General features: G+C 40.0%; 1 protein-coding gene across 1 annotated transcript in view; it reads right to left on the bottom strand.

Annotated features, from left to right (window-relative positions):
* SOS1 (sodium proton exchanger, putative (NHX7) (SOS1)) overlaps positions 1–20,165 on the bottom strand; it is a 449,093-nt gene that overhangs the window by 357,636 nt on the left and 71,292 nt on the right. The window contains exons 5-8 of the mRNA XM_089371819.1: positions 2,837–2,914; positions 2,559–2,716; positions 2,133–2,234; positions 1,912–2,029 (exon numbers count right to left, since the gene is read on the bottom strand). Of these exons, the coding sequence (XP_089227945.1) occupies positions 1,912–2,029; positions 2,133–2,234; positions 2,559–2,716; positions 2,837–2,914 (456 nt within the window). The remainder of the gene's footprint in view (positions 1–1,911; positions 2,030–2,132; positions 2,235–2,558; positions 2,717–2,836; positions 2,915–20,165) is intronic.

Genomic DNA, 20,165 nt, shown 5'->3' with positions numbered 1-20,165 from the left:
TTCAAGGTATTTCCAGAAAATTTTAAGTCCAAAAATATTGGTGTCAATATTATTGGGTGTGCATATATTTCTCAGTTCCTAATTTTATTTTCCGCATAGTATTTTATGGTGAAGATTGCAAATGTGAATTATTCGTTAATTGTGGTAAACAATTAAACTACTAACAATTAGGAGAATAATATCCAGTAATTGCAATCAAGGAATTTTCACACACAATTCATTTGAGACATCTTGGATTTGTAGTATTTTCTGTTGGAGAGGTTTAAGGGAACACGGTTCTCAAATTTAGAAAGACCTATGACAAAAACCCTTGGTTACTTTGGTGACATTGGACAAAAACCCATCTCATCCCTTGGTGAATTCATTCAGAATTCGCAAGTGCATTTATCAGTTCTAGTTTCAGTTTGGGAGGCTAAGATCAGTATTGCAGCAGTATTTCGGGAGGCCATCATCTCAGTTATTTTCCAGATAATTCAATTGCCAGGTTTTTTTGTAGTTTATTAATGTAATATCTTCTCAGTATCAAATAAATAAAAATTAGTTGGGGTTTGCACCAATTTATTCCCAATTTTTGGGTTGCAATTATATGATTTATTTCAGTACTAGAAATTTTATTGTATGAGTTTATTGTGTTTCTGGTAAATTTCCATGGTGTATTCTATTGCGGGGAAATTTTTAACTCAATAGATCAATTAAAGTATCCAGAATATTATAGTGTCCCAAAATTATTTAAATTTTATCTAAAAATGATATTACACAAGAAGAAAAAGAGGTAGACATGGCATTGTCTCTGTCTCTGGTCAACGAAACAGTCTGGCTGGTATCTAAAAGGGATATTACATAGGAAGAAAAGGAGGTAGACGTGGCATTGTCTCTGTCTCTGGTCAAAGAGACAGTCTTGTTGCTTCAACAATTCAATTTCACAATCAAGCCAAAGCCCAGGAGACCATGGCTTGATACATGAACTCATCCCTGAGTTACTTTGACAAGAAACTGAACATCTGGGTACATGTAGGCCGTGAATGTTTACTGGCACACCAAAGTACTGTTGGGCCACGTTCTTATGGACAGTGCCAATAACCAACAGGAAAACTCAATCAGGTTTGCCAAGATGGAAGAGAAAATTAATAGCATCAATGATAAACTTACCATTTTCATCAGAGCTCAGCCAGCCATTCCTTCTCCTTGGATGAGAAGACTGTTCGGCCAGTTCTGCAACCTAAAGACTCGATCTAGTAGTCCCCGTGTTTTATCAGTTTTTTATTTTAGTTTCTATACTTTTTTAATTGTTATCCTGTCTAAATCTGTTGAGACTCAGAATATTCAGCCTATTTCCATGTACTTCTGCAAATCTTAGGTTTTCGTTAAAGGGGATCTCAGCAACCTCAAAATTCTGAACTTATGTTTCTGGTCTGGTTTTCCATCGGGCAGACCAGAAACAGTTATTTTTTGGACTATGTATCTCTCCTTCACAGTAATATAAAGTTCCTAACTTCACACACACAAAAACAAAAAACTGTTTCCTCATTGTGTGGAAGTCATATCAGAATCCTTTAAAGTGAATGGATCGTATAACAAGCAATTATATAACATTGTTTTCATCATAGAGAGGCATCTCATAAACAATTGCAATGATATAGAGAAATGGCTCAGCACCCAAAATATAGCTTAGAAGTTAAGAGTCAAGACCTCATCCCTGCTTGTCAGAAATTGATTCATAGCTTTTGATGCTCAAGGTTAAAAAAGGAGAACATTTAGAAGCAAAAAGATATAGATGTCGTAAACTAATATGAACCTGTAAGCAATTGCAAAAGCTAGAAAAGACCTTTGTTTGAAATAAGCTAGAAGTACATAAATCATAAGGTGAGATTGTGAGAGGTTAAGATTTAAAAAAAAATAATAGGAACTTACAGTAAAATAAGCTAGATAGCTCACACTCAGTGTTAAGGTGATTTCTATCACTGTATCATTGAAAATAATGCCAAGCCAGAAGGAGGATGCAAGCCCAAAAGCAAGACCAAGAGCTACACTGTATCAAAGAGAAACATCAAAAAAACAACCCGGTGATACATCAAAATGTCTATATAACAACAGATAGAAAATCATAAACCTGAGATCAAAATGATACATACGCTCCAAGGGCAACTTGGGACAAGAACTTTATCACTTGTGCCACATTGAAAGTGTCACCTTGAACCATTTGAAAGAAAAGTTTATAGACAACAATAGCTGTCCTGCAAAGATAAGAACATCTCGTTACCCGATGGCGCAAAAAACCAATATAAATTAAAAATTAAAATACCTTGAAACATGGAACTGAATACAGAGTATCAAAAATCTAATTAGTTTTTCAACAAAGAGAGAGAGTGGCAGAAACAGATTTGTGAGCAAAACAGCAATAAAGACATACAAAGATGCGATGCAACAACACTTCCAAAGAGTTTGCCTTTATGACTGAAGATAATTAATCCTCGAACACATAAGCTATCCCAAAGAAGCGAACAAAAGTAGATAGATATGTTTGCTTCTAGTGGCCAAATGGAAATAAGATTACAAACCCATCATTCATCAAAGATTCTCCTTCAATAATAGTATTCAGTTTCTTGCTAGCACCAAGTTCCTTCAATAAGGCCACAACAGCTACAGGGTCTGTGGCACTGAGCAAACCTCCCAACAATAATGATATCTTCCAGTTCCAATCATATGGAAACAGAAACTGCACTTCAATTTATTAAAAGTTTGTATGTAATTAACCTACAATAATAATGTTCAACTTCCTAACAAAACATGTATCTATCTATAAAATGACGACAACTATATATGATTAACAACTTACATGTATGGCAGTGCCAAGGCAAAAGGTTGATATCACCACACCAGGACCAGCAAGCAGCACCATTTGTACCATACATCTCTATTACCTCAATAAGCATCATTAGAGTGAAGTATAAATATAGTATGAACTAGTCAAAGTGTGCAGAACATCCAAAGGAGATTCAAATTAAACTGTAACGTTAGAAGGAAAGTTTAACTGAAATGTGATGTATTTCAAAGTTCAAACAACTCAATAATACACTTATTGCTTATTCAAGTTCATATTTTGCTTATAAATTAGCATTGTGCTCTCTGCATTTGAAACTCTTTCGGTTTCAAAATGGGAAAGGAGACAGCTTGCAATTGTATAACATGCAAACAAACCCAAACAACTTTATTTATCTAAAAAATTATTGTTAAGTTAAATTTGATCTTGCTAGTCCAACAATTGTTGATTCTGTTACCCACAAAAATGGGTAACCCCATAGGAGGAAACTTTTCTCCTACATTCGACATCCGACCAACCAGCAGCCACTGATATTCATCATTTGATGTTGATATGCCACGTTCCTAAGCCATTTGCATCAGCCACATGCCTCTCACTATCTGACATCTCCACTTGGATGAAAGTGGGCTGCTATTCAGAAGGTACTTTGATCATTTTGCAATAAGGTGTTTATGCTTGTTTGCTTTGGGTATTTAGTATGAATAAAGGGGTGATCTGAAATATTGACTGATCTTGACCGTAAATTTGATCTCTCACCTTAACAAAGGGGTTAATATTTAGCCCTACTCCAATGGGACTGTTGACCATTGAAGTACACTTGAAGACTCCATGCCCAAGGATATGTCAAAGCATTCCTATACTTACAGAGTTCCAGATATCATCAGGGCTTCTAAGCCCCTTCTTCTCTCTCTTCTTTATTGTATTTAGATTCCGCAGCCCCATGGGGATATTGTAAAGTGATGCTAGCATGATGAAATAAGGTCATGTAACATGCCTAGGTAGCTTAGGTATTTGCTATCAAGTGAGTTCACTTTAGAGAGTTTTTTTCACTTAATTAATTATTCGTGTTTTTTAGCGCTTAATAATTAATTGAGTTTTTCTCCCAGATATAACCCCAAAGTTCGGCTTGATAGTGAGGCCTTAAGTGAATCCTAGTGTCTAGAGTTGATGTATATTACCATGTTAGATCACTCATAAAATTTCACAAAATTTTATTAGGTCTAGGTATCATTTTTTAAATTCTTAAAATTTCCCGCAAAACGGGATTTATAATAAATTTTCTATGTAAATTGTAATAAGTAATGTCTAGAGAAGTTGCAGGGAGTATGAGTAGTCAAAATTGGACACACTAAGACAAACTAAGACACACTTTGAGGGGTGCAAAATCATTTTAAACCCCCAAAACCCACTTTTTCCTAAGTTTAGTGGGAAAATGAGAAATAAATAAGACAAAAATAAATAAATGGAGAAAAATAAATACACCCACATGCCAATTGAGGTGGAAATGACATGGAAAAGCACTCAAGCCAAAAATTCAGGGGACAAGTGGAAGATGAGTTGGCAATCACATGGCACAAATATTTAGCACATGGGAAAATTGACTTGGTGGGCCAGAATTAAGGGATCGAATCACTTATTTGTCAGCTCGATTTTTCACTTTGGATATCAACGCATTAGTGAAGATTTGATAAAATATTTGGTGGGAATAATGTGGAGCATTGTCTCCATAATATCCCACCAATATTGCAATTGTACGCAGTTGTCTCCCCCAGCACCTACGCATGGCAGATTTCCCTTTACTCTGGCAGCTTCCACAACAGTCTAACACAAGGATGGAGGGCGGTTTTACAGAGGTGTCAATACCACAGGTTTTGCACATCTTCTTGAGAAATTCATGGGGATTGCTCCCCTCTTCAGTCACATACATCCACACTTGGCATTCTATAGCAAGAAAAACGAATTTTGCATATGGGTTGAAGAAATACAGTTTGCCACATCTCAGATTTGGTTTCTACACTTGGCATTTGGAGCTCCAATCAGCAAATTTGAATTTGCCTTGAGATTTTCTCCAACTCTACACTTGGCATTGGGGTTTACATTGAGATTTCCTCTCATTCTCCTATTTAAATGAGCCATTGGCTCCATTGTAATCATGAAAAAACAAGCTCTTGTGCTTGGGGAGATTACACTGTTTTGTGTACTCACATTTTGATGCAATAATAAAGACTTTGGGGTTCATATGTGGTGTTCTTATTCCATTGATATGGTATGAATTTTCTGATTATGTTCTAATGGTAATCATTCTATTGCTATATCCATTTGCTCTCGTAGATTTACTAGTGTCTAGTTATCTTGCACTAGTATTTGCATTGGAGAAGTACTCTAGATTGGGATGCTTCAGTAAGTTTTCAGTTAAATTTCTAGAGTCTCTTATTTCATTTTATCATCTAACCCCAATGGAATTTTATTTCATTGTGTAGAAATTTGTTTGAATCAGATCTCAAGTGTGAGGGGAGGTTGTCAGTTGAACTAACCCACTCTTGATCATAGTAGTGGAGGAACCTAAATATTGATTTTCCAAGGCCTTATCATTCAATTTGTTGTGCAAGGGTCTCTTAGCCTTGACTTGTGACTAACTCTACTTAAAAAAATTTCTAGTGCTTTTGTTGATACACATTTGCTAATATAGAGCATGCTATTGGAAAATCAAAGAAAGGAGTTATCCTCACACTCTTTCATTTAGCCCCTTGTAGATTACTTGGATATATACTTGTGCAGCATTTCCTTGGTCTCATCCAGTAACCATTGAAGTCTGTTTTGCAAAGTTACAAGTGAGCATCTAAGGTGTTCTCCTCACATATTTTGGCAGAGATTGTAAGAACCGAAAAATAAAGATGAAATACAGGAACCGTAAAAGATTTAGAATACCTACCTGAACTGCTACCTGCTGCCTGCTCTGGTGATGATGCTGCGGCTACTCTAATCCAATTACCGGAAGACCAATTTCCACCCAGCCAGACTGAGCAGAGCCTCGCTGCTCAATCCAGTAAACTTCCCAACAGAAGCTCACTGTCCCCCGTGCTCAGAACCTCAGACGGATTAAAGCTCTTCCAATGGCAGACCTCTCTCACTGCTGAATTCCTCCTCTGGTTTCTAACTCCGTTCTTCCCCCCCCCCTCTTCAGTTCTTTCCGGTGGTTTATAACTATGGGTTTGGCGGTGGCCGCCCTCCCGCATGCAACCACCGCCTCCCTCCCTGTTGCCACGCTTCTGTCCACGTCTCTGAGACCAGAAGCTAATCCCTGAGTTCATTATGAATCATTCACTTTATTTACATGGTTTTGCCTTTAAATCGTATTACGTTTAATTTAATTGATTTTGGTATTTAAATTTTAAATTTATAAAGTTTGATTTGTATTTTTAATATAAGGTTTGATTTACATCTATATTTTAGATATGAGGTTTATTAATATTATTTTAAATATAAAGTTTGATTTGTATTTTTAAGATAAGGTTTGATTTACATCTATATTTTAAATATGAAGTTTATTAATATTATTTTAAATATAAAGTTTGATCTGTATTTTTAAGATAAGGTTTGATTTACATCTTTATATTAGTTAATTATTTTTTATTATTTCTTAACTTTCATAAATGGGTCGTTACAGAGATTCTAAACCTTAAGGCTAGAAATCACTTACTCTCTTTTTGTAGGCTGCTAGCTATCAATTTTGAGCAAGAAGACAGTCCCATTTCTCCCTGGCCGTGAGCAAGAAAAGGCTGCTTACTCTCTTTTTGTAGGCTGCTAGCTATCAATTTTGAGCAAGAAGACAGTCCCATTTCTCCCTGGCTGTGAGCAAGAAAAGGCTGTTCTTTTTGTTATAACAGTGAACGAAAGCAAGTCCATTCTCTCTCTTTTTGGACAGATTTCATCACCACAGGTGGCTGGTCCTTTTGAGTACAAATCCCTTGAAAATCTCATAATTGTATTGAGGGTTTCTCATGCCTCATTGCCTCTAAACTTGTGTAAGTTTCTCACTGATTTATCAAAGAGAGATTCATTATTTCTCAAGTTTCACTATCATTTGTAAACCCTTTCTTTAAGGACTTGAGCTTCTCTCACTGTCAAAAGGCTCTCCTTTTGTAACATCATAATAATAAAGTGATTTTTTTTCCTTGGGGCTTGGGGAACCATTCCCTTGGCATCCATCCCCTTCTCTCTTTTGGGAGAAGGCCACATTTTTGCTTGGTGTTTGATTAGCTTTTTATTTTTTTGAAGTTAGTTTTGGTTTGTTAATACTCTCTTTTATCACATTTCATGTCAGGGTAATTTTCATGATCACATGCTAATTGTTCACTTAACAAGTTTTCTATTTTGTTTCATTTGGTTCACATTACATTTTATTGCCATTTACAATCTAGTTGCAATTTCATGATAGTATAGTTTTCATTTACATTGTAAAATCTACTTATCTCAAGTTTCATGCTCAAATTGATTCAATTCATTTGCAATTTGTTTCATTTGGAAAGTTTACTTTGAGCAAAATCTATACACTTGGAGCAAACTTGCAACTTTTAGTTGTTGGAAAATGCAATGTGACAACTAAGAATTCCAATTTTCTTTAACCTTAATACTTGTTTGTGAACTTTATTATTCTTCTTGTGTTTCTTTATTAGATCTTCCTCATCAAACAAATATCAATAGCAAAATAATAAATACAGTGGACACAAAAGTTAGGCTCCAAGCCAGGGCAAAACCCCTCCAAGGGGAAAACCCAAAAGCTCTTTTCTTAGAGACCTGCTTCAAATGAGACAACAAAGGCCCAAACCCTAGACCAAGTCCTCCTTGTACCAAGTCATCCCTTCAGATTATCACAGCTTAATCCTGCACCAACCAACTTCTAGCTGCAACTTCAACCCTGCAATTTCGTCCTGCAACTTCGGCCTTATAGTTGTTGCAGAAACCCTAATTAGGCTTCTTCAAGAGTCCTTCCTTGAGCAAGATAGATCCTCCCAGGGTTAACGAAGTCAAGACAAAATATTCTCTCTCCTAGCAACTTAATACTGCAATTCGGACCTGTAATTTCGGCCTTCTTTGTAGTCGCAGAAACCCTAGAACTTCGCACATGTGAGAGAGATAGAGCCCAAAAACAAGTTCATCTTTTTATTCTTGGATTCCTTTGGCCTTCTAGACCTTCACTTCTCCTTCCTTGCTTCTTCTTGGCTTAGATTGAACCTTTTCTTAGAAAATCGAACTTGTTGGTGAGTGAGTGCAAAATGAGGTTGAATTTGCTCCTTTATATAGCCTTTCCAAGGGGTCGAATTCCCTTCTTCAGGCCGACTTGTACTCTGGATATTTCCAGGACTTTCTAGGCTCAAAATAAATTCTTTTACAGGATATAATTTTGCCTAGAAGGGTCTTATAAACATAATGTTGACTCTTTTGACTCATGACAATAAATCCTATAACCTAACAAACCCTAGACACATGAAGAACATGCTTTTACCTAGAAGACCATCAATAATGAGCATGAAACCCATGCTTTTAAAATAATAACTCTTCTTTTCTTCTTTTGTTTGTTACATAAGTTACATATTGAAATGAGTACAACAACAATTATGAAGACCAAAACTAGTTACATTTCCAACACTCCCTCTTAAGTAGGGAGGTATTCATAATTGTACAACTAGTACAACACAATTCTCAAACTGAAGGGTTCTCATAAGAAGAGTCGGATTGATAAGCCAACTATAAGCATCAACATTATGACCAACACTGTCTTTGAGGCCTAACTAGACAAGCTCATCTTCATTCAAGAGCACTATGCTGGGAAGCTTTACTTGTGATACCACACTACCTCTACAAGGCACATGCCCCAGCTGGATGTTCACAAGGTATGTCCTTTTATGACAATTCTTATCTTGGATTTCCAAACTTGAATCCTCAAAGAATATCGGTCCTTTTCAACCACTCTTATCTTGGACACTTGTCCTATCCTCAGAGTGTCAGTCCCTTTCCTTTCTTGGATGTTATATCCTCAAGGAAACCACAAATGCTTATCCAATCGTCCACCATTCTCTCTTCAAGGCTTTCACTTAGACTTACAGCTATTAGTCATGGTCAAGTCCCTGACACATGAAGAAGAGAATGCACATGTGATTTCCAACATCACTCCCTCTCAACCAAAGAGGATATCCCTATTCTCCTTTTGATTAGAGAATAGATCCCTGCTCTTATTCAAGGAGACTCCTTTGATCCCTCTCAAAACTAGAGGAAATTTGAGACTTCCTTTCAATTTTGGAAGACAACACCACAAGCCTTGAGGCTTGTCTTTATAAGAGTATCAGCTACTTGTTCTTCATAGCTACATCGCTCCCTCTTTTCTTCGCATCTCTTGTATCAAGCTTGCTTCCTTCCAAGGTATCATGGAGTCATCTTCACTCTTCAATCTTGTGACAGGATCCAAGTCATTTCTCTTGCTCATCACTTTCATCTTGCCATCATAGATGAAGGCATTATATTGAGCCTTTCCAAACTTCAAGTTGATCATAGCTTTTCTATGAAAGAGATCTCCTTTCTGACCTTCACCTTTCAATCCCAAAATGAATATATCTTGACTTTATAAGTGCCAGGTATCCAATGTTGAGCTTGCTTCAACATTATTCATATGTTCCTGCAATATCCTTCTTGGTAGAAAAATAATATGTTAAACAAATAACCAACAACAATTAAAATTAGACTTACCTCACCATGATGACCTTCTCATCCAAGCATCAACATCCTCATGGTCAATCTTCACTTGAATCTTCCTTCATGCATCAGAGTGCCCAAGGATCGAACTTTATTGCCAAGTTAGAACTTTTTTTTCCGGAGATTATACTGGATGTTAATCATTATTCTACATAATCTACAAAAAGTCTTAATTCTTTATTTATCCTTGAGTAAATCAAATTCTTCCCTTTTAAACATCACATAATCATATAAAGCATGTTACAAGATTTTGCACACATGAACCTTATGCAAGAGTTACTTTCAATATGCATTCTTATGTTTTTTATTCATCATCTAGCTATGAGCCTACAACCTGACCCATTGCATTCCTTCATCCCTTCAAAAGTATTGTTTCCATACTATATGGATGTGTACTAACCTTGTCATAATGCTTCTCCCAAGAACCGCTCAAGATGATGGTTCTTACAGCATCATGATGATCCATCTTAGCAAGATGATTGCCTTTAACATAATGTTAGATAATCCCTGGATGAATAACAATATGAAAAATGGTCTATCTATCTATCTTTAAAGACTAGAAGATTTTTACAAAGCAACTTAACCAAGTAGACTCTAAGTATGATACTATCACATGCTTCTCTCAATGATGCTATACATAATCAAGACTCTTCTAGAGTAAACAACAATGCATACTATTATAAAGGAAAGACCAATCTTCATAAACAACCTAATAGACATGGTGCCTTCTTCAATAGTAAAGATTTTTCACACTTCTTTCTTCGGCTTCTTCTCAAGTTCTCCCATTTCCTTAGCTACATGAGCCTCACTTCTTTCCTTTATTTTGTTGTCCTGTTGGTTTGGACAGTACCTCTTAAAGAGTCCATACTCATTGCACTTACAGCATTGAACCTTGGACATATTTATCTTCTTGGACTTCCCAAATTTTCCCCTCTTCAGCTTCTTGATTCTAGCTATAAAGGCTTGAGACTGTTCATCTAATCCAATGTCATCCTTTGCCTTCATCCTAGTTTCTTTCAAGATGCATTGAGCCCACAACTCATCAAAAGGAGTTGAGTCTTTCTTAGAGTAGATCTATGCCACAAGTGTTGGAAATACTAAGAGGGGGGGTGAATCAGTATTTCTTTTCAATTGTTATTTTTACTAGTTGAGATCACTTATAATTAGAACATAAAATGAACAATGATAGAATAATAATTTTATTAATCAATGACGAGGGCTCTAATCCTCTTTACAATGAATCAAGTACAATAATAATTAGGGCTCCAACCCTAGATGAAGACACCAATCTCCAATCCACCAGCCTCCAACTTGTACTTTGCCAAGCACCGACTTGGACTTCACGAGGCTCCAACCCTATCTTCCCAAGGCACCAACCTTGTCTCTATGAGGCTCCAACCCTATCTTCCCAAGGCACCAACTTTGTCTCTATGAGGCTCCAACCCTATCTCTAGTACAGGCTCCAACCTCTAGGGCTCCAACCCTTTCTTCCCAAGGCACCAACCTTGTCTCTGTGAGGTTCCAACCCTATCTCTAGTACAAGCTCCAACCTGGTCTTCTTGAGGACTCCTATCCTCTAGGGCTCCAACCCACTACTTCAATTCGTCTAGATAAGTTTAATGATTCTTCACGGCTCCTAATATCTTCTGTAATGAGTGCTGACAATATCTTCACCTATAGCACTACCCTCAAACGATCTCCAAGGCACTTAGCTCATCAATATCAAATTTGTCTACTTAAAAGTTGTCACCACTGCTCTTCATGTCACCCAAATAAAATTCTCCTAGGTCACCTCATGACTTCAACATCATGGTCTCCAAGGATCTCCACAAATCTTCAAAGTCAGCTCCAAGGGCAAGGATGTATACTCTAAGACTGCTCCAGAAGAGTCTTCACAATCAACCCTCTTTCAAGAGTACTTCAAACTGGTTCAAACCCAAGGCCTGCTCCACTACAGTTCAACAAGGTTCTTCAAATTACTTCTTCAACAAGTCTGCAAGGAATGCTTTGGTGATGTGTCAAGCAAAGCCCAAACTGTCTTCAATAGGTTGCTCCAAGGATGTCTTCACACAACTTCAACAAAGATGGCTTCAATACTTTAGATCAATCTTCAATTAAGCCTCCAACAGGTGACTGTTCTTCTAGTTTATTATATTAAGCTTGCCTTCAAATGATGCCAATGATATGCTACACAATATAGGCCTCAAGGTGCCACAATTGGCTAATAGATCAAATCTTCATAAGACTAAATCCGAGCTTCCACAAACCAAGTCTGAGCTTTCTGATGCTCCTGCACTTGTGTCACAAGTCTGAGTCCTTTCCACAGATCAACCTTCTTACAGGTCTAAGGCACTGAGGTTATAGCACTGAGTTTAAGTGACTGTCCACTGTTCCTCCACAGGAAAACTACCCAATCTCAAAAACTAAACCTTCATAGGTGACCAAGCCTGAAATCCAAGCCTCCAAGGTGTTAGAGGTCCAAGCTTGAAAGAGCTTCTTACAGGTTTGAGCTTAAGAGATGATTGTTCTTCAAAGTAGCACCAAGTCTGAGGCTTGAAGTGATGATCCAAGCTAGTGACTGTAGCTCAAAGGTCGAGGTATAAGTGTCAAGTTTGTTGGAGATCCAATGTCAGTTAACTTCTCCCACAAGCAATTTGAACCACTTATGCACCCTCGAAGAAAAACATACAAGCTGAAATAACTTGCGAATATGCCGATTGGAAACTCTAAATTGAGCTCCCCAAATTGCCTCACTAGGGAGACACTCGAAGTTCTCCGAAATTAGGGTGGAATTCCCGCTCAGAAATTTCTTGTGTTGAATAACACGGTTGACTTGGCTAAGCAACTCAAAAGAACTAATGTTGAATTGTCAAATGATCAAAGATACCAAATGGAGGCCTCCAAGCTCTATTTATAATTGCTAGCCCTCTCCCTTAGTGGTCCCCACCTTCCACTAATAAAATATTACTTTGTTGCCATTCTACATTACTATAGTAATTTCCACTTTTCTCCTACAAAATAATATTTTCTCCTTTTATTTAATATCACCAAAAATTGGCAAAACTCATTCATGAATTTTGCACTCACAAAAAAATTGGGAACATTACAGTCCTCCCCGCCAAAAATTGCTTGCCCTCAAGCAATATCCTGTTGCTCCAAAAGCTGGCCTAGCCAATGCCAAGGTCCCAAAGGTGCCACTTGTTGATTTCTAGTAGCATCGAATCTGCTCTAAGCCTCAAAATTTGCAGGGAGACTAGGACACATGTATTCCAGAATAACCAAAAATCGTTTTGGGAAATTCCACCCGGAAACAGTTTTATTAAAATAATTAATTTTTTTAATGGATGCCTAAGTCTAAACTTAGGAAATTAAAATAATTAAAGGGTATTAATAAAATTGGGTGTGAATCTTCTAGAAAAAGACGGAGATCAAGTCAATATGATCTGAACCATTGATTAGAATTTAATTTGGGCCGTTGATTACTCAACGAGAAGATTATAAGAAGGACTTCAATGGGCATTTGGAAGACACATCGAGTGAAATCAAGAGATCGATTTCTCAAGAGAGCAGTGCAACAGTTGCCGGAGAAGTCATCAAGGAGATTTCTTGCTGTGAGGGGCAGGGATAATTTTCCGATTGGAGAGTTTCCTGATCCGGGGATACATTGCAAAGAAGGTAGAGAGAGATCCAGAAAAGGTAGCACAGTGCCACGCAGAGGCAGCAGAGAGCTTCATAGGGAGTCTGAGATTCAGCTGGGAAGTAGAGTTCCAGAGCTCGAAGTCGGGGTGTGAGACTGAAGGGCCAGAGGAACGAAGTTCCAGATAGCAGAAGATCCGTGGAAGAGGTGAAGCAGACCCCAAAGAGGCTGACGCAGAGGCTGCGCAAAGCTAGCATGGGGACAACCATCCAGGGCTTGAGCAGTGTCAGTTCACCAGTGATAGTGTGAGATATTTCTCACTAATTTCTCTGTCAGTCAAATTCTCTATATCGGATAGCCAGTAAGGCATCCAAAGATTGTATTCAGAAACTACTGCATAATAATACAAACCCTCAGTTGCTGCACCGGTTTTCCCGCATTGGGTTTTTCCGGGGACATTTGTCCAAAAACAACGGTGTCAATTGTGTGTGTGGTTATTTCTTCTTGCTCAGTTCTTGTTTCCGCATATAATTTAATTAGTGAAGGTTGCAGTCGTATTTACTTCAATATTTACAGTGTAACACAGTAAATAACTTGCATGAATTAACAAGTAGGAGAAGTAATATCAGTTTGCTACAGTAGGGATTTGGGTCTCCAAATTTTCACATGGTATTAGAGCGCAGGTGAAGCAAGAGAACAGACAGGAAGTGCCCAACATTGAAGAGAAGGAGGGACATTGAAGTGTTGCATAGGCAACGAATCGAATCCCCAAAGGGATTGTGCAGTCCAAGCCAGGAGGGCAAGATTCTTGAGGAAAATCTCTCTTTGAGTGAGTTGACAAAGAGGTAAGATTTCCAATTTGTGATTTGTTAGTGGCAGAGGGAGTAGCGCAACAGCAGATTCAACGCAAAGCATTCTTCAAGTGGGACACAGTTTTTTGCAGCATTTGTTGGGTCAAAAAAACGTCAAAATAAGGAAGAAGACACTTTTTTGAGGGAATTTCTTCCTCAGTGAATTCCGAGCCAAGGAATTATATTTCTCAGTGACTGAGCAGCAATAGCAAGGAGCAAGTCTACTAACTCTAGCAGGGAGTGCGTAGGCCAGCCTAGCAACTGCGCAAAGGAGAGAAGGAGCAGTTCAACTTTTGTTGGCAGAGATGGAAGCTAATGGGCTAAGAGATCAAGATCAATTGGACAGAGCATCCAACTATGTGATCTGGAAGGCTAGGATCTCCTGCCTTCTAGATGAGCATGATCTCAAAGCCTATGTCGATAGTGTGGTAGTTGTACCCGCCGATGCAGATCTGCTCAAGAAGAACAAGGCTGAGATGGAAAAGGCCAAGCGATTGATCCTCAACGGAGTGACGAATCACGTTGTATGTCACATTGTTGGCAAAGGGACGGCCAAAGAGATGTGGGATGCCTTGGCTACGTTGTATCAAGGATCTTCCAAGCAACGGAAGATGTACTTGGAGGAGAAAATGAGATCCACGAGGATGCAGAAGGGGGAACGCATTGATCTGTTCCTATCGAAGCTTCAGGAAGTCCGAGATCAATTGGCAGTTGTAGGATCAACGCCTTAGCCTACAGAGATGGTGAGGTTAGCCCTAAATTCAGTCTCAGAAGAATGGCAAGTATTTGTCCAGAGTATCCTGGGCAAAGAGAAATTGCCGAATTGGAAAGGGATGTGGGACGCTCTTCAACAGGAAGAGATGAGGCGAGACTTAGTCAAGTGCGAACTTGATGGCAGTAGCAGCAATGAGACGAAGCCCGAGGAGGAGGAGAATGCAGCCTTTGCATCAAAGGGGCAGAAGGAGCAGCAGAGGCGAAAGAAGGACGTCTCTAAGATCAAATGTTTCCAGTGTGGTGAATTTGGTCACTACACTACGCAGTGTCCTCTCAAGAAGAAGGACAAGGACGAGAAACATGATCCACAAGCTGCAACAGCAAGGATCGAGGAGGAGGAGTCTGCCATGATTGCCCAGATACCTCCAAGGGAGAGGTGAGGTGATCTAATATTGTAGTTCGAAAGAACTGCAGATGGGTAGGATCCTTGAGGAATTCACCTCTTGGATCAATACCATGCTATGGGAGCAAATATCAGAAGTAGCAGGATGGACCAATGTTAGTTGGTGCAGAGGAAATGTTGGAGTGACAGTTGCAGTGGCTAGGAGCGCCAGAGATTGAGCAGCGTAGAGCAGAGTTGGCAGCAATGCAGTTAGCACAATGCAGAGTCAGCAGCAACGCAAAGACTTCAGAGGGTCAGTGTAGAGACTAGCTACAGTCAGAAGTCCAACAACAGATGCATCACGTTGAACACCTTTCATTCAGTATTTTGGATGGTTTCTCAGTTGCAGCAGCAGCAGATGAGAGGGAGTTGCAGTGCAGATGCAGTTGGCAGCAGCAGCACAGATGCAGCATTTGTGCAGTAGTTAGTGGGCAGTGATGTCAGACATCAGCAGCACAGAGGGAGATGTTACAGAGTCAGTGTGACGCTTCAGCAGGTTGCATTACTAGAGCACATTCCTCACTAAGAGGGAGTGTTGATTTCAAGTAGCATCAGAGGTGCTCTAAGCCTCAAAATTTGCAAGGAGGCTAGGACACATGTATTCCAGAATACCCAGGTATCGTTTTGGGAAATTCCACCCGGAGACAGTATTATTAAAATAATTAATTATTTTTAATGGAGGCCTAAGTCTAAACTTAGGAAATTAAAATAATTAAAGAGTATTAATAAAACTGGGTGTGAATCCTCTAGAAAAAGATGGAGATCGAGTCAATATGATCTGAGCCATTGATTAGAATTTAATTTGGGCCGTTGATTACTCAGCAAGAGGATTATAAGGACTTTGATGGGCATTTGGAAGGCACGTCGAGTGAAATCAAGAGATCGATTTCTCAAGAGAGCAGCGCAGCAATTGTCGGTGAAGTCATCAAAGAGATTTCTTGCAGTGAGGGCCAGGGATAATTTTCCGGTTGGAGAGTTTCCTGATCCAGGGATACATTGCAGAGAAGGCAAAGAGAGATCTAGAAGAGACAACGCAATGCCACGCAGAGGCAGCGCAAACCCTCAAAGGGAGTTTGAGATTCAGCTGGGAAGTTGAGTTCCAGAGCCAGAAGCTGGTGTGTGAGACCGGAGGGCCAGAGAAACAAAGTTCCATACAGCAGAAGATTCGTGAAAGAGGTGACGCAAACCCCAAAGAGGCCGACACAGAGACTGCGCAGAGCCAGCGTGGGGCCAGCCATCCAGGGCCTGGATCAGTGTCAGTTCGCTAGTGATAGTGTGAAGTATTTCTCACTAATTTCTCCACTAATCAGATTCTCTGTATCGAATAGCCAGTAAGGCATACAAAGATTGTATTCAAAAACTATTGCATAATAATACAAACCCTCAATTGATGCACCGGTTTTCCTGCGTTGGGTTTTTTCGGGGACATTTGTCCAAAAACAACAGTGTCAATTGTGTGTGTTATTATTTCTTCTTGCTCAATTCTTGTTTCCACATATAATTTAATTAGTGAAGGCTGCAGTCGTATTTACTTTGATAGTTACAGTGTAACACAGTAAATAACTTGCATGGATTAGTAAGTAGGAGAAATAATATCAGTTTCCTGCAGGAGGCATTTGGGTCTCCAAATTTTCACACCATTGAACCACTCGTTGTTGAACATCCTACCATACTAGTGATGCTCCCCATGTCAACAGTGAATCACTAGAACCCAATGGAAGATCTGAACAATCTCCCCTTTTAGAAACCAGCTCACACCTAAGGATAGTTGAACCACCAAATCCTATTGTACCCAGATCCCATGCTAGTCTCAGAAGGGTGCCACCATGCTGAAGTTGCGCCACTCTGACTATGATAAACTGCCCATCATGCTCAAACCGTATCCTTCCCTCCTAAAACATGATTGTGGAATATCTATGAAGGCCAAGCTTATCCTGCCCAGGCATCTCCATGATGACAATGTCTAGCCATCCATGGCTAATCCTGATCCTGAGCTGCAACTGGAAAAACCTACCTCGCGATATAATGGAGGCCTCTGCGAACCCCCATGTGTCAACCCAAGAGTGAGCTATATCACTCTCTGCCATGACTCCGCTCATCACAAAACAGAGTGATCTATAAACTAACTGAATCCCTACATCCCATAACCGAACCTGTTGCGACATAGCTCTGACAATTGCTAGAATCCACTCGTGCCTCATCTCTAGTCCCTACATGCAATCAATATATAGGCTCCATATATCATGAACTAATTTGATGCATGCTAAACTACATTGTTCCTACCACTGTGTAGTATCGATGACCGCTGGAAGCCACATGTGCCAAATAGATACCCCCTAAACGCAACCAATATATGGGTGTCTGATACTCACAATCAACTCAATCTATGCGGATCCCTCCTGCTCCTGCCAACCGTCACCACTGGGTCTGCCATCCGCCCTCTTGATAATGTGCCAATACAAAGTCTGGAGCCCGGACATATATTGGAAAATTGTCTTAGCAGTACATGGTATCCTCTGCTCATGCATGGTCCCAACATGTCGTGTGGAAAGAATGACACATGTCCTCGTGACCAGCTCCCCAGGCATAGGTTCAATGATGAACGATATGCCACCCCTGCAGATGATCACCTCATCCCCAACCTGTGTCTGTCAACACGCGCACCGACCCAATACCACCGCTGAGAAGTCTCTCCCCTAGTGCGTCGAGTGTCATCCAAATATCTGGGGTGAGCTCCTCGTCCCCCACTACTCATGCCTAGAGTGTCAAAGGACAACAACCAAATCGACTGTGCCCGTAAGTGATGTAGAAGTGGGTCAAGCGTGTGAGTCCCCATGGATACCATCAAGTATCGCTCATTTGTGTCCCCGTTGATCCTGGGTGAACTACACCCAAAGGTATGCTCGATGTCTCCGTCCATGAGTCTCTTGGAGGCAACACTCTAAGACCCTGTCGTGCATCATCATACACCCCTGCATACCACCAAGCATCCCTGTACTCCTCGACATGCCACTGTACACCGTTGGATACCCCCTGTTGTTGTTGTCCCATCTTGTATCACCTCGTGTCCTGCCTATGTCACCGTACCTAACACTCACCGCAAGTACTCAGTGCCATTCAAGCTACTCCTACTCCATAGTGTAAACTAACATGCTACGACACACCACCATGCATCTCCATGCTCCTCTGCAGACCACTATTCCTTGCTGCATAGCCTTGTACACCACTGGATGCTATGGCCTAAAATTGGGTTTGTACGCATCAATTAGCATCCCTCTACATAAAACTGGACCCTACGACATAACTTTGTGTAGTCCTGTGTACCACTGCCCACTGTCGTACCACCCTGTAACATACGGTATCCTGCATGTGCCAAAGTATCCACCACTCTGCTAGTAAAGCCTCCATGATGTGGGCTACATCTTCCCATCTGTCCTAAAAGACCTGAGCGACCTGACTCCTCACATGCCAACGAGAATGACACTATTGTGCCTATCCTCAGTAGCTCTAGTGTCCAATATACCAATCAGAAGGCACCGTCTCCATGTAAATGCTCTGTTTGGTGGCCTGCCAATGCCACGTCTATTAGTTTTTCGTAGCATCGAATGTGCTCTAGCCATGAAAATTGGTGGAGAGGCTAAGCCACTTGAGTTCTAAAGAACCCAGAAACCGTTTGGCGAAATTCCACCCGAATTGTATGTTATTAAAATAATTAATATTTTTAATGGGGTTCGTAAGTCTAAACTTAGGAAAATTAAAGTATTAATGGGTATTAATCAAAATATGGGTGAGAATGTTCTAGAAAGCGAATCAAATCAAGTTTTTAATCTTAGTCGTTGATTAGAGACTTAATCCCGGCCGTTGAAGTCTCAACAAGAAAAGTATAAGAAGGAGGCTTGGGGTTCATTCAGAAACACACCGAGAGAACGAAGAGATCTAGAGTTCGAAATTTATGGGGCTTGGAAGCTAAGAAATTCAAACTAAGTGATCATTCTACAGCAGAGGGGCAGGGATAGTTCAGGAATACTGGGCAAAGAGGCGGAGAGCCACTAGTGGAGGCAACGCAGCACCTAGAGGGACTGACCCTGGGCCAGTCTAGGCCCACGCAGGCTTGATGTTGAACTAGGGAGAGCCAGCGCAGAGGAGAAGTTGCCCTCACGCAGAAATCTAGAATTTTGCCAGCAAGTTGCTGGAACAGCCGAGGGAAGGTTGACACAGAAGCTCCAGGAGGCAGAAGAGACAGCGCATGGCTAACATAGAGCCTTTGAGGCTGACGCAGGGCCAGTGCAGAGATAGTCGGGGTTAGCCAATTCTGATGTCGAATTAGCCGAAATCTGTCGAGTGAAGTGAGGTAATCTCACTCAGTTTTCCACCAACATATTTTTCTCTGTAACTGGATTGTCAGGAGGGCATCCAGCATTGTATTCAGAACTACTGCTTAATAATATATAACCCTCAGAGTTATTGCATCGATTTTCCCGCATTAGGTTTTTTCAGGGACTATTTTGTCCAAAAATAAAGGTGTCCTATGTATCTTGTTCTTTCCTCAATTTCTTGTTTCATGTAATCAAATTAAATTGATGTAGGCTGCAGAAGTAATTAACTTCAGTATTTTTCAAAAAATAACTTGATAATGTATATTAAAATCGAGTAGGAGAAGTAAATTCAGTTTTGTTGCAATAGGGGCTCCTTGAGTATAGGAATTTTCACAACGTCCTCCTACCAACTCCTGCCAGAGTAGGCTAATCACCCTATGACTCCACGCACAATCAGTATGCAAAGACAACTCATGAAATATGTCTGCTCCCTTGTCAAAACATCCTGTCACTAGTGTTGTCCAGGGCTTTGATGGAGATTTGAAAATGTGTGCTCCCAAACGTCGGATCTATCACGCAGCGACTACCATCACCTACCGGCTTTATGATGTGGTGGGAAATCCTAACTGGATCC

The sequence above is a fragment of the Pinus tabuliformis genome, chromosome 8 (genome assembly GCF_031772625.1).
Source record: "Pinus tabuliformis cultivar Carrire ecotype Pingquan chromosome 8, CPIR1, whole genome shotgun sequence".
Taxonomy (NCBI): Eukaryota; Viridiplantae; Streptophyta; class Pinopsida; order Pinales; family Pinaceae; genus Pinus; species Pinus tabuliformis.
Note: the sequence above shows the minus strand (reverse complement) of the source record. Positions and strands in the feature narration are given on the sequence as shown.